Source organism: Zonotrichia leucophrys, chromosome 5 (assembly GCF_028769735.1).
Source record: "Zonotrichia leucophrys gambelii isolate GWCS_2022_RI chromosome 5, RI_Zleu_2.0, whole genome shotgun sequence".
Classification (NCBI taxonomy): Eukaryota; Metazoa; Chordata; class Aves; order Passeriformes; family Passerellidae; genus Zonotrichia; species Zonotrichia leucophrys.
In genome coordinates this window covers 6567664-6580206 of record NC_088175.1, presented here as the reverse complement: position 1 = coordinate 6580206, position 12543 = coordinate 6567664, and the positions used below count along the sequence as shown (strand labels likewise).

The 12543-nt window shown below is 41.4% G+C and overlaps 1 protein-coding gene across 2 annotated transcripts; it reads left to right on the top strand.

Moving 5' to 3' along the window:
• The first annotated feature begins 616 nt into the window (after positions 1 to 616).
• DLK1 (delta like non-canonical Notch ligand 1) lies at positions 617 to 12281 on the top strand. Of its 2 annotated transcripts, XM_064715014.1 has the most exons (6): positions 617 to 639; positions 694 to 1005; positions 1872 to 1935; positions 2368 to 2498; positions 6065 to 6206; positions 11155 to 12281. In XM_064715014.1, the coding sequence occupies exons 2-6, from the start codon at positions 933 to 935 to the stop codon at positions 11894 to 11896; spliced, it is 1152 nt and encodes a 383-aa protein (XP_064571084.1). In that variant the 5' UTR covers positions 617 to 639; positions 694 to 932; the 3' UTR covers positions 11897 to 12281. The 2 variants fall into 2 exon arrangements, with proteins under 2 accessions (XP_064571084.1, XP_064571085.1); XM_064715015.1 differs by lacking the exon at positions 617 to 639 and having other exon boundaries at positions 680 to 1005.
• Positions 12282 to 12543: the final 262 nt, after the last annotated feature.

Here is a 12543-nt window from a genome sequence, read left to right as displayed (position 1 = left end):
AAAGCACTGCATCAGCAGACAAAAACAGGTCCCTCAGGAATCCTAAAAACCAGGCAGAACTTCTTTAAAGGAAACCAATGAACTAGAAGAAACACAGAGAATAAGAAATAGCCAATCTATTTCCTTAAGGGACAGCACAAAGGAAGAATAAAGAGATACAAAAGAGAAATGTACACTCACAGAATAAAATGCCGAATTTAAAGTGCCTTGTGGTAAAACTAATGCTTTTTCTTGATTTGTTCCGTCACTACTAGAGATACACTTAGGGGCATTTTGGTGGGGTCTTTTTTGAATTCTCAAACCTCAGAACCAGAACAGTATTATACTTTCCCTGCCTTCACTGAGTCTTTCCTGAAAGTGTTGGAGCTCTGATGGGAATCACTGAGAATTCTTTAGACTTCTGAAGATAAGCCCCAAATTCTGTCTTCGCGGACAGCCAGACTAAGTTTCAAGGAGACCAGAGGCGTGCTTAACACTCCCCCTCGCCCCAGAGCTCCCTTCTCCTGCGCTCCTGCAGGATTCCTCTCCTCGCCCGCGGCAGGGGCTGAGCTGCTGGAGCTGCTGGAGGCGCTAAAGCTGCTGGAGCTGCTGGAGCTGCTGGAGGCGCTAAAGCTGCTGGAGGTGCTGGAGCAGTTGGAGGTGCTGGAGGGGCTAAAGCTGCTGTAGGTGGTAAAGCTGCGGGAGGTGCTGGAGCAGCTGAAGCAGCTGGAGCAGCTGGAGCAGCTGGAGGTGCTCGGCTCCCTTTCGGCGGCGCTGCCCGGCGCCCGCCCGGCCCGGTGCGCAGCTCCCCGCCCGCGGGTGGAGGCGGGCAGCCCTCCCCGCCCTCCGTCCCTCCCTCGCCGCTCCCGCCCCGTCCCCCCGAGCCGGGCGGGCGCTGCCGCCGTGCCGGCCCCGCCGAGCGCCGCGGGGAGCGCAGCGGCCCCGGCCCGGCCATGGGGCTGCGCGCCGCCGGCATCTTCGGCTGCTGCTGCTGCCTGCTGCCCCTCGTGCTGCCCGCAGCCCCAGGTAAGGACACCCGCACCCTCTGCTCCGCCGCCGAGGAAGGGAGGCGACTTGCGAAAGTTTGGGGAGTTTGCCGGGGCCGCGGGGCAGCGGCGGTGATGGGATTCCTCCCGGAGCCCTCCCGGAGCCCTCCCGGAGCCCCCGGGCGGCGAAGGCATCGCCAGCCCTCGCTCCAGCCGGGGATGCCCGTGTGGTCGGGAAGCTTTTCCGTGGCAGCGGACGGAGCGCGTTTCTCTGGCGCTGGCGCAGGATATCAGTGCCTAGCGGGGATCTCCAGAAGGATGCTCGGTGCGAATGCTTAAGCAAGCAATCAAAACAAAAACTGCCAGTGAGATCTCTTCTCCTTAACTAACGTTATTTTTGCATGATTTAATGGAAATTGTTGTTTTCATCCGATGTAGGGCTGAAATGAGTTCAGCACTTTTATTGTAAGTAGTTTTAAATTGATTTCTTTTTCTGGCTGAAAGTACCTCTGTCTTTCAAGTAGTTGTGAAACAATGCATTTGGAGTGGCATGTCGTGAAACAACATCCGTGAATCTGCTCTGGCATTCTCCCTTTAAAATGGTGTGTAGGGATATTACATACACTTTTGGTGTGCTAAAGTAACTTCGTATTCTTTTGCCATTAATTCTCTATGTCATTTCACTTACCCTTTAGGAACATTCTATAACACGTTCCAGATTAGGTTAATTTAAAATTTTACGATGCAAAAATGTAAATACAAAAAATGTAAATACAAAAAAAAAAAGCAACATTTTACAGACTGGGATTTTTCAAAACATTGTAATGTGTATATGATATGATACCTGTGTATAGGGTTTTTTTGTGCTGATTTTTCTGGTGTGATGTTATAAATCTCTTCTTCCAGGTGTGATCTGTAAAGCTGGCTGCCATCCAGAGAATGGATTCTGTGAATTTCCCAGCGAATGCAGGTAAAAAGATCTGTCAGACTGGGGTATTAGCACAGGAGTGGTCAGCTTCAATAATTCGTAGTCCTGGTAAGAGAGATAGAAACTGAAATGGTTTGGTCTATGAAAATATGGAACTGTAATGAAACAGCACTATATTAGGATACAGTAACTGGAAAGCTTGGATTTTTAGATACCTGTTCAGTTAACTTCTTCCAGGATGAAGTATTTATATTGATTAGTTGGGTTTTTTTCCTTGCTGAATGAAATTATTTTCTTCACATAAACGGCTTCTAGTGTCCCAGAAGCACCGATGGTATGCTTTTGTTCAAATAGTACAATTTCTAATTCAAAAGTTTATTTGCTGCGCATTTGTGAGCCAAAAAGGGGGGCATCCTTGTAATTATGTTTATTAAAAATAAACTCTGTTTCTGTCTTGTCTTTTATCTCTTTCAGGTGTCAGCCTGGCTGGCAGGGTGCCCTCTGCAATCAGTGTGTTCCTTTCCCCGGGTGCTTGCACGGCAGCTGTGCCAAGCCCTGGCAGTGCATCTGCGAGGAGGGCTGGGTTGGCAGCCTCTGTGACATAGGTTTGCACATCCTTTTCTCTCCTTGAATAAGCGAGGGGAAGCAGCCCCACCTGGTGTTGGAGACACGCAAAGTCCTTCTGGAGAACTAATTTTGAAATATTGAATGTTAGCTCTAGATAATGAGGAGATTCTGGGCAGCACATAAACCTTGAACTTCCATAATAATTTAGGCAGAAGCAATGTAGGAGCTTTTGTAATTGGGCATATATGTGAGCCAAGTGTAAATTTATTATATTTTAAACAGTAATTATCAGGGACAAGGCCAATAAACAACTGCTCCCTTCTCGTCATGTAAGCCCTTCTAATCAAAATACAAATTATCTTGTATATATTAAATAATTTTAAATATTTATATAGCACATTATATATATATATATATATATATGTATATGTATATGCTATTTTCTTAGTACTTCTTGAAAGGAAAACATTGTGTTTATTTTTTCCTTTACTTAACCTGGTGATGATTCAGTGCAGTAACATTACTGTAAATGAGAAAAAGCTCTTCCTGAACAGAATGTCATTTCCCCCTCAGGTCTGAGGGAAAAGCACAGCTCTGTGTGCATTCCCTCACCTTTTGACAGTCAGAATCAGCCAGCTTAGCATGAGCAAGCTGAAGAATTGGCCTTTGTTGAGGTGGTTTATTTTGGGTGACAAAGGCAAATGTTCAGTCAGAGAGATCTAATGGGATGGAAACCACATGAGCATCCAGGAGCAGGCACTGCTCAGCCCACACAGCTGCAGCTGGGACAGGACAAGTGTCCAGGGCCTCGTTTCCTCTTCATGCCTGTCAGGCTTTTGTTGGTATATGGCTCATAATTTATAGAGCATGCATGAGATCTCCAATACATAGCCAGAGTGGTGATTGATGACAGATTGAACAGCATAATATTTTCAAGATGACTAAAAGAATCAGAAGGTTTTAGGTAAGTCACATCCTTGCAGTGACATGGAATTTGGTGCAAGGTTCTCAGGTGTTCATTTACTCATTTACTCAGCAGGTTTTGCAGCCTGCACTCACTGACTGCATCCATGAGCAGAGAGAGGCTTCCTAAGGTCACTCCTGGTGTGTTTGCAGGAGCTGTGGTAGCAGTGCTGGCATCTGTGGTGCAGATGTGACTCTAAACTCTCACATGTTGTTCTGGACACATCTCACAAATGTGTTTGTACCTGAGACAGACACCTAGATTCTCATTGCAGTTAATGAGGAGGAATGAGTCCTTCTCTGATCTACAATCAGAGATTTCTAAAGCTGCACAGAACAGTCCCTGCTCTGCCACCTTGGGAAGCTCAGTTCTGTTGCTTATCAGCGAATACAAAGTTCCACATTTTCAAAGGTAGCACCACCTGGTTTGATAATGCCACTGACTGTGTGGCTGTTTTTAATACAGGCAGCCTGGTTCTCAGCTCAGGCCAAGAATGACCTTCCTAGTAATTTAGAAGGTTATGGGTTGGGCTTGATCCACTGTAAACATGTAGGGCAGAATCAGTGGTAGCATTTGTGACTATTATTGCAATCACATGGACAGACAAGGCACTTGAACAAAGACATCTGTGAGTTGGTCTTGGTGTTAATACTGCTGGTTAACCAATTTTCAATGGAGCCTTCCAACTGGCTCCGTGATGCCATGGTATCTTCTCATCTTATGGAAAAATAGCCTTGAAATCCAGCGTGTGCACCCCTGGAACCAGGCTGCACAGCACAGATGTACACTGCACAGCTGATACACACTGCACAGTACAGGGACCACATCAAACACTGACCATAACAAAGGGAAAATCAATTGAGTCAATTTGTTTCCAGGGGAAAAATGAGAGCCTGGTCAGAGTGTTTGATCCAGCCTGCTAAATCAGATCTGTCAGCCTGTCACCCCTGGCTGTGCCGACACACTCGTGTTAGCAGGACCATGACCTCCTGCTGGAATCCTGGCCTCAACTGGGCTTAAAAACTCAACATACAGTGTGAGCTGGGAGTAAATTGTCCTACTTGTCACCAGAGTGCTTTGCCAAGGCCACGTGTTGGCAAACTCATCAGAGAGCACAGGTGGAGTCTCTAATGCCTGTGCTATGAATGCATGAGACAGGGCTTAAAAATTGTCCTGTGACAAGCTACAAGTGAGCATATCTTCCTCATAAAAACACTCAGTGATTGCTTCATGCACTGCAGCATGACAACTTAGTTTGATGGAAGTATTAATTATGGGTAATATGATTGAGGCCATCATAATATATGTATAAGTGTAACATCCTGGTTTTGCATTTTCATCTGTTACCACTTGGTGGTTGTCCTTTTGAGACGTAAAATAAAATAGAGAAAATGGGCTAATTTAAGCTAATTATGTATTATATTTTAAAAGAACCTGGTACAACACCCTTTTAAGATGTATTTTAAAATTAAATACCTGACATAAATTATTGATAGTAATGTATATATGTATATATATATACGTACCTATTCATATATGTATTTCAGAGAGTTTCCATGCTCCTGCATCAAAGTTCATATTTTCTCCTCCATCAAAGTACATACTTCATTAGCTGCCTTTAGAGTTTGTGAAAATAACTGGCAAACAATACTGCTTCAAAAAACATTCAAGACTATTTTGGTCCCTGTAAAATTGGAGTTTATACTAAAAGTGCATGCTAAGTGGTCTCGCAATGAGAACAGGCTAATGCATTAGGAAATAGAACCTTTTGTCCAGAGATGATTGTATTTGAAAGCTAAGGCTGTTGTTTTCTGTGGTTAAAATTTTGCAGTACCTTGTGATATCATTTAAATTTCATGTTATGCTGTGGGAAGTAAAATATAAATGCCCTTAAATCCCTTTTTATCTTCTTAGAAAGTGTGTTTATGTGTGTGTGAGGCATCAGATACCTTCCAGTCAGCACTTCTCTGCAGCTGCTGCCATAGCTTGCTAAAATATACACTTGTTTGTTTATGTACTTTTAATTATTTTAAAAATTCAGTAATCATTTGAGTGGGAAGTGGCTCAGCAGAGCAGTTGCAAAGAAAATGAGATGTGTGACTTTGGGTCAAGACGTCATACAGTTCTGTGTTCTGGTACAGTTATATAAAGGTTGAATGTAGCCCAGCCAAAAGAGGATATTTTAAGATATTTTTTCTGCAAATTGATGATCTCTGTTTTTATGAAACATTTGTTCATAAGCACATAATGATATGGGCAGGGAGCAGGGAGAATTCCCCATTCCTGACTGCTTTATCAGAATTCTGCTCAAGGAGAAGCCAAGATTGTCAAAGTATGGCTAGACTATCTAGAAGTTCTTTGTCCCACACTAATATTTTATTTCTAATACTACGTATTTATAGAATGAAGCAATTCAAACACATTTTGCAGGCAGGAGCTAGAAAGAGCTAGAAATAAGCTGAAAATGCTTGCAATAGTCGAACAATCTGAATTCCATTTTTACAAAGGGGGGAATAGATCAGAATTTATAAAATGCAGGATGAAGTATTGCTAAAGCTATATTTTATTTGAAGTATTGTATATCATTCACAAACTCTTTCTCATTAGATTAATCAAGGCCTGTTGGGTATTTTTTAACAGATATTCACCCATGTTCAGCAAAGCCCTGCACCAATAATTCAACGTGTATAGAGACTGGTGATGGAGGATATATTTGTCTGTGTGCCCAGGGATTTACAGGAAAAAACTGCCATCTCAAGAAAGGACCCTGCATTATTAATGGGTAAATATTGATTTCTGACATGCATTTAAAATCTACACTTCTATTATTCAGAATTCTTTGCTAAGTGGAATTATATCTGTGTCAAAATACACAATGCTTCTGATAGTTGCTGATATTATCAAACTTTACAAATCTGATCTATTAATATTTTAAAGATTTAAGAGATTATCAGTGTGGCTTTCTGTGTGCAATCTGAGTACTAAAAGTGCTAATTTGCACATTTTATTGTGGTGAATTTATGCCTGCTCATGATTTTTGTAAAAAAACTTGAAGTGATTCCCATCCTGTGCTCTCACCTCTAGTGAGGGCTAATTTATACACAGCCCAATAAGAGCAGTAGTTAGCACAGAAGCTGTCTGCATGAAAACACCTAGCCCACCAGCTTGCATTTTTTTCTTAACCAACATATGATAATGTGCTCATAGTTAACTGAAGGAGACAATCTCACTTCCATCAGAGCAGGGAGACCATTACTCTCTGTTCTTTAAAAGAAATGGGACATTAAGAACAGTAGGTTGTAGCAGTGCCAGTAGGTTGAGGGAGGTGATCCCTTCCTTTCTGCTCAGTCTTGCTGAGGCACATCTGGAGTGCTCAGTCCAGTTCTGGGCTACCAAATTGTCTTGGTTTGGAAAGGCATCTGCTAAGGAAGGCAGGAGCCTCCCCTGAAATGGAAAAATGTAAACCCCCTCCCTCAGAATTGTTATAAATTTGGAATCAAGAGGGATTCTCAGGCAAATGTATGGGAGCAGGAATAACAGTTCTTTATTAGGGAAGAAAATAAAAAGATAAAATAAACAATGCAGTAAACTAAAACAACACTGACAGAGTCAGAACACAACCTGACACCCTCTTCGTCAGGGTGTTGGTAGCAGTCCAATTGGAATTATGGCTGCAGCCCTCCTGGAGTGTCGGGTGTGGCTCTGTAGGAACAGCGATCCTGTAGGAAGATGTAGTCTTCTTCTGAAGATCCAGTAGAAGAGGCAGCTGTTCATCTGAGCGATCCAGTGGAGAAAGCCATGCTGGTTTTCCAGAACTCAAGATTATATCTGGGTAGAATGCTTGGCTCCTCCTTCTGGATGGAGCATCTCAAAATGGGATGCTATAGATCTTATCGGTCAGGCAGTGACATTCAATAGCCTATTATCAGCAGATGTCTCCCCAGAGAGAGGAGTGGTTGTGGAAGAGATAAGGAAAACTGCCCACTTAACAGAACACAACTGCCACACAAAAATAGAATACAATTTGCTTGGCAGTCTAGGGCACCAATATAAAAAGGACACAGCCATACTGGATTGAGTCCAATGAATGGCCACAGATATGATTAAAGAAAGGGAACATCTCTCCTATAAAGAGATACTGAGAGCTGGGTCATTCAGCCTGGAGAAGAGCAGGCTCTGAGGAACTTGTCCATTGTGTGTGAGTACCTGATGGGGGGAGCAAAGATGACAGAGCCAGACTTCTCATTGAGGTGCCCAATGAAAGCTCAAGAGGCAATGGGTACAGGCTAAAGAACTTCCAGAAAAGTCACTAGTAGAACTGCATGGAAAAAAGGAAGACCTTTCAGTGCTAGAGAAAATGTGAATTTGGGTTTCTGTTCAAATCCAGAATCATCTGCTGTCTTCTACGTCATCAAAGTTATGATCCCATAAACATGCAGAATGCCTTTATGGTGGATACAAACTTGGTAAAACTATCACCCTAAAATCACAGTTTTCTTTTAGGAGATTGCCTTCTTGATCTCTAGCTCTGTATGGATACCCTCTGGGTCGCTTTTTGCTCAGTGATAGATAATTAAGAATATTCAGATCTACCTTATGACTGAATCTTCCTGAAGACTTGTACACTCTCGTTTAAGGAACATTAACATCTCTCAGTCTCTGGCAAGAATTGCCATTCTTTCACAACTTCATGTCAGTAGAATTTTTTTGTCATCACCTTTATTTGGGGGATACTCACACAGTTTTTTCTGAGTTTACTTTCAGCCTCTAAAATCAGCTACTCTGATTTGCTTATGTTTCTTCATTGACAGCAAGGAAATTTAAGTTCCTTGAAAGAGTCATGACCCAAATCCAAGCTACTTGCCTAGTATGGGAGATGTGAATAGCTTTTTCTGATTTTCACCTGTAGACCAAATATTTCAGTAATTCAGTGTGGACATAATTGCTAGTTATCCCAAAAAACAGGTGAGATCTAAAAATACAGCATCAACAGAATGATAAAGATTAGTTCCATGTAATTCCTTAAACACCTTATGGTTTTAAATTGCTGAAACTCCTTTTTTGTGATGGCACTCTGTTTTTGGACTGAATGCTGATGAACTAGCCTGGAAATTGTGAACAATTTTTCTGAAGAAAGCAATATAAGTTGCTTTCTTTCTTGAAGCAGTGATTCTTTTTCTCTAGGAAGCTGTCTTTTTCAGGAAAATGAGCAACAGGCTCTGCAAATCTGCATTTAGTTCAAAAAGACAACTGTTGTCAGCATAAGCTCTCCATGTCTGCTAATAATTCACAGTCCACCAGAGTGCATCCCACATTGTAGAAAGAGACCTCATCAGATGGTGCCATTTCATTCACATCTCATTTCCTCTCTACCTCAGTGGTAAAGTTAAAAATGTTGATTTTACTGAGCATTACTGCTGGCTTCTTAGTTGATATTTCCAGATGGAACCAGAGCAATTCACAAATTAAAGTGTTTTTTCTAGTCTGCTTACATGCATCTGCAGCAGTGACCTCTCTGTGATGTTTGGAGGTTTCTGCTTTGAAGCAGAGCAGTGAGTGGTACTTTCTAAAAGAAACCAGGCTATGTGGGAAGCAAAGAAGAATGGTATGGAATGCTTCCTACAACTAACCCTTCATGTACAACAACTTACTGTGTTAAATGCCGAAAATGCAAAGTAGAAGAATTTGTTCAAGGAAATTAATATTAAGGATTTATTTATTTAAACATATTTAAAATAGACAAATGCCACTCTGTTAGTAAAAAAATGAAGAAAATTTTCATAATTCTGCATTTTTCCCCTTAACTGTTTTTTATTTCAATATTTTACATTTCTGAAAATTTCAGAAAACGGAAAAATTTCAGAACTTATGTTCTCCAACAGTTTCTTCCCATTTCCCTAGAAAGTACTGAGATTCAACCCAGCCATGAAGGTTCAAACTGCTACACATTTACGTTGGACAAACCAGCTTGTCCAATTTTCCATGGGGCCTGTAAAGCTAAGGGAGGGTTCTAGGTTCTCCAAGACATCCATAACCACTGAAGGACTGTATAGAACTCCAATTTCCATATTTTGCTTAAAAAGACATTATTAATATGTTGAAATTCCTTACCTCAAGTTATCACTAACCATGTCTATGTCAAAGCCCAGTTTTCCTTTCCTAATACTGCTCCCAGACTTCCAATATGTTCTTTTAGTGCTTTTTTACCTAGCCAATATCTAAAGAACAGTACTAGAGGACAGGGCAGTTACTGTGGAAGCTGCAGAAAACAGACAGGTGATTCCTCTGCCAGAATGTTCAGACTCTCCTGATGGGTGGCTGCCGAGTGTTTCAGTCCCCAGTGAAGCCAGAGGTGCTTGGAGCAATCTCTACCAAAGGTAGTCCCAGAGCAACGGTGACAAACCCAGCCTTGTTGTGATCAGGGACCATTTGTAGACAGGAGCTTACAGCTTTTTCACAGTCATCTCAGCCAGACATCAACAGATCTTGTAAATCTCTGTGTCCCACCATGGAATTCCTCAACAACCTGTTGCTACTGACTGCTGCACATGTGAAATGTCTGCCTCTGAAGCTGTGGTCTTCATTACCCCTGCGACTTTGCCCTGGAAGTGGGAGGCCTTAAATAACAGCTTGGACTTTTCAATTCTCAGGCAGTACTGTGCTGTATGTCTTCAGGGATGCATAAGAATTCAGAAAAGTTTTGTTGTCAATGAGGCTTGTCCTAAACTTTGCCAAGTATTTTTCATATTTTACAAAGCGAGTTTTAAAATCTTTGCTGATGTGTGATGAACTGCTGTGAAAGTTTGAGGATTGGAGGTTTATTTGTAAACCTGGGACTCAGGGACCCTTGTCAGCCAGCAGGGACAGGAAAAGGAGCAAGAGCACTTTGCATAAATCCCCTGAATTGACACATTTGTGCCAGTCAGTGGTGGCCTCATCTTTTGGCATTACACTCAGTAAGGTACAGTTGCATTGTAAAGATAGAAAAGATCTATCAGTTAATTTATGTCACCTAAAACATATTATCAGGCTACTGATTGGGAAGTACTAAAAGAGTTTGTAGAAATACTTGGTTTCCTATGGTCCTGCTCTCACATTGCAGCTGTCTTTGCCCAGGCTGAAATTCTCTCATTGATATTCTTTATTATAATTGTATCTATCAAAAATTTTGGCTGAACAGCTATTTATAGGAAAGTATCTGTTTGCTTCTAAACTGTTTGTGTCATGGAACACAGACAGGCAGAATAAAAACAATCAGCTTTACGCCTAGCTGCTATGGCACTGCTTTGTTCTGCCAATACAATATATAGATTATTTCAGGAATAATCAGCTAGAAAGGAAGCAGCCATGGCCGCTTGTGTCTTTGTTCTGTCTTGTGTGAGTAGTTGCTTAGCTAAATAGCTCCAAGCATATAAAAATATATAAAAATAGTGAGAAGCCTAATTTGAATAAATGTTTGAAATAATTTAAAATCCCTTCACAACTCATTGGGTTGAATCTATATACTGGTGTGCTAATCCTGCCCAAAGGGTCAGCAGAAGATATTATAATCTGTATTGACAATGCTGTTGAACAAACTCATTCTTTATTCAGCTTCACTGACTTCAGTGGGTTTGCATTTGGAATTGGCTCTTCTAAAGAAAAATAGCTCTTTGTATTGTATAAATTGTTTCCTAATAGTTTCTTCCTTTGGACTTCAATTTTGTCTCTGTGTTTGTCACGTGTCCTAGTTCTCCCTGCCAGAATGGAGGAACATGCATTGATGACAATGGTTTTGCACCCCATGCTTCCTGTCTGTGCCCTTCTGGTTTCGCTGGCAACTTCTGTGAGATAGACAGAGACGACTGCGAATCCAGCCCGTGTGAGAACGGAGGAACATGCACAGATGTCGGTGTGGGTTTCAGCTGTTCTTGTGCCCATGGCTATACAGGGAAGCTCTGCAGCAGCCGTGTCACTTTCTGTGCAAGTGGCCCATGTGAGAATGGGGGCACTTGCAGTGAGCATCCCCAGGGAGGGTTCGAGTGCATCTGCAAACCAGAATTTGTTGGTGTGACCTGCAAACATCCCAGCAGAAACACAAGCCTCTCTGGAATGAATATGGAGACGAAGCATATGCAGAATTACAAGCCACCCTCAAAAGCTCACCAGAGATCAGTGCACCAACAACAAGAAATCCTGAAAATAACAGTGAAAGAAACAATTCAAAATGCAGATCCCTTAATGAGTAGAAGCCAGGTGATATGTTTTGTTGTGCTGGGCTTGCTTACGTGTCTTGTTGTCTTGGGTACAACTGGGATTGTTTTCTTTTCAAAATGTGAAATGTGGCTTGCTAATGCCAAGTATAGTCATCTCCTGCGCAAGAAAAAGAACTTTTTTCTGAAGTCTAACAATGGGGAAAACCTCTCAGTTAATATTATCTTCCCAGAGAAGATCAAATTGACAAATTACACTAAGAACTACACTGCCATCTAGGCCCTTGAAAGCCAAGCAGCATCTTGCAACTTTTCATAGCAATATGTAAAATTTATTGCCTGTGTTTGGCCTCAGTATTTGTGTGTATATTTGCTGTAAATTGTTCTGAGTGACAATGAAGAAATGTCATGTATCTGTCTTGCTAAGGATTTTTTCATTCCCCAAAATAAAAGGTAAAATAAAAAAGAAAAAAAGGATTAAAAAGTAAGGAATGTTATTTTAACCTCTCTTCAAGGCAGCTACTTTTTGTAAAATAAAAAATAACTTATCACTGCAACTGTATTGCAGCTTTCTTGTCTTGTGCATAGTTCATTTGGCAAGTACAGTACTTGCAAATTACTCAGTAATGCTTTTTTTTCTTTTTAATAAACAGCAGTTAAGGGCTCTTCTGGTTTATTTATTCATTTCTAAACCTTACTCTACAGCAAGGTCTGCAACAAGTATCCATGCTGAACTCGTTTGATATCTGATAAAGTCTTTAGAAATTGCAACCAGCAGGAGCAAATTCACACTGATATCTCACCTATTCAGTCAGTGTTGCTATTTTTACATCCTTATAAGAGAGATTCTGTAGAATCTTAGAGGTCTTTGGGATATTAACTTCAGGTTAAAGGTCTCTCACTTGAAAACCTGCATCTATAAATTGT

Coding starts and splice junctions, on each gene's coding strand:
- DLK1 (XM_064715014.1), top strand. CDS start 933: ATGGGGCTGCGCGCCGCCGGCATCTTCGGCTGCTGCTGCTGCCTGCTG. Junction 1,936..2,367: donor GAATTTCCCAGCGAATGCAG/GTAAAAAGATCT, acceptor TATCTCTTTCAG/GTGTCAGCCTGGCTGGCAGG. Junction 2,499..6,064: donor TGGCAGCCTCTGTGACATAG/GTTTGCACATCC, acceptor ATTTTTTAACAG/ATATTCACCCATGTTCAGCA.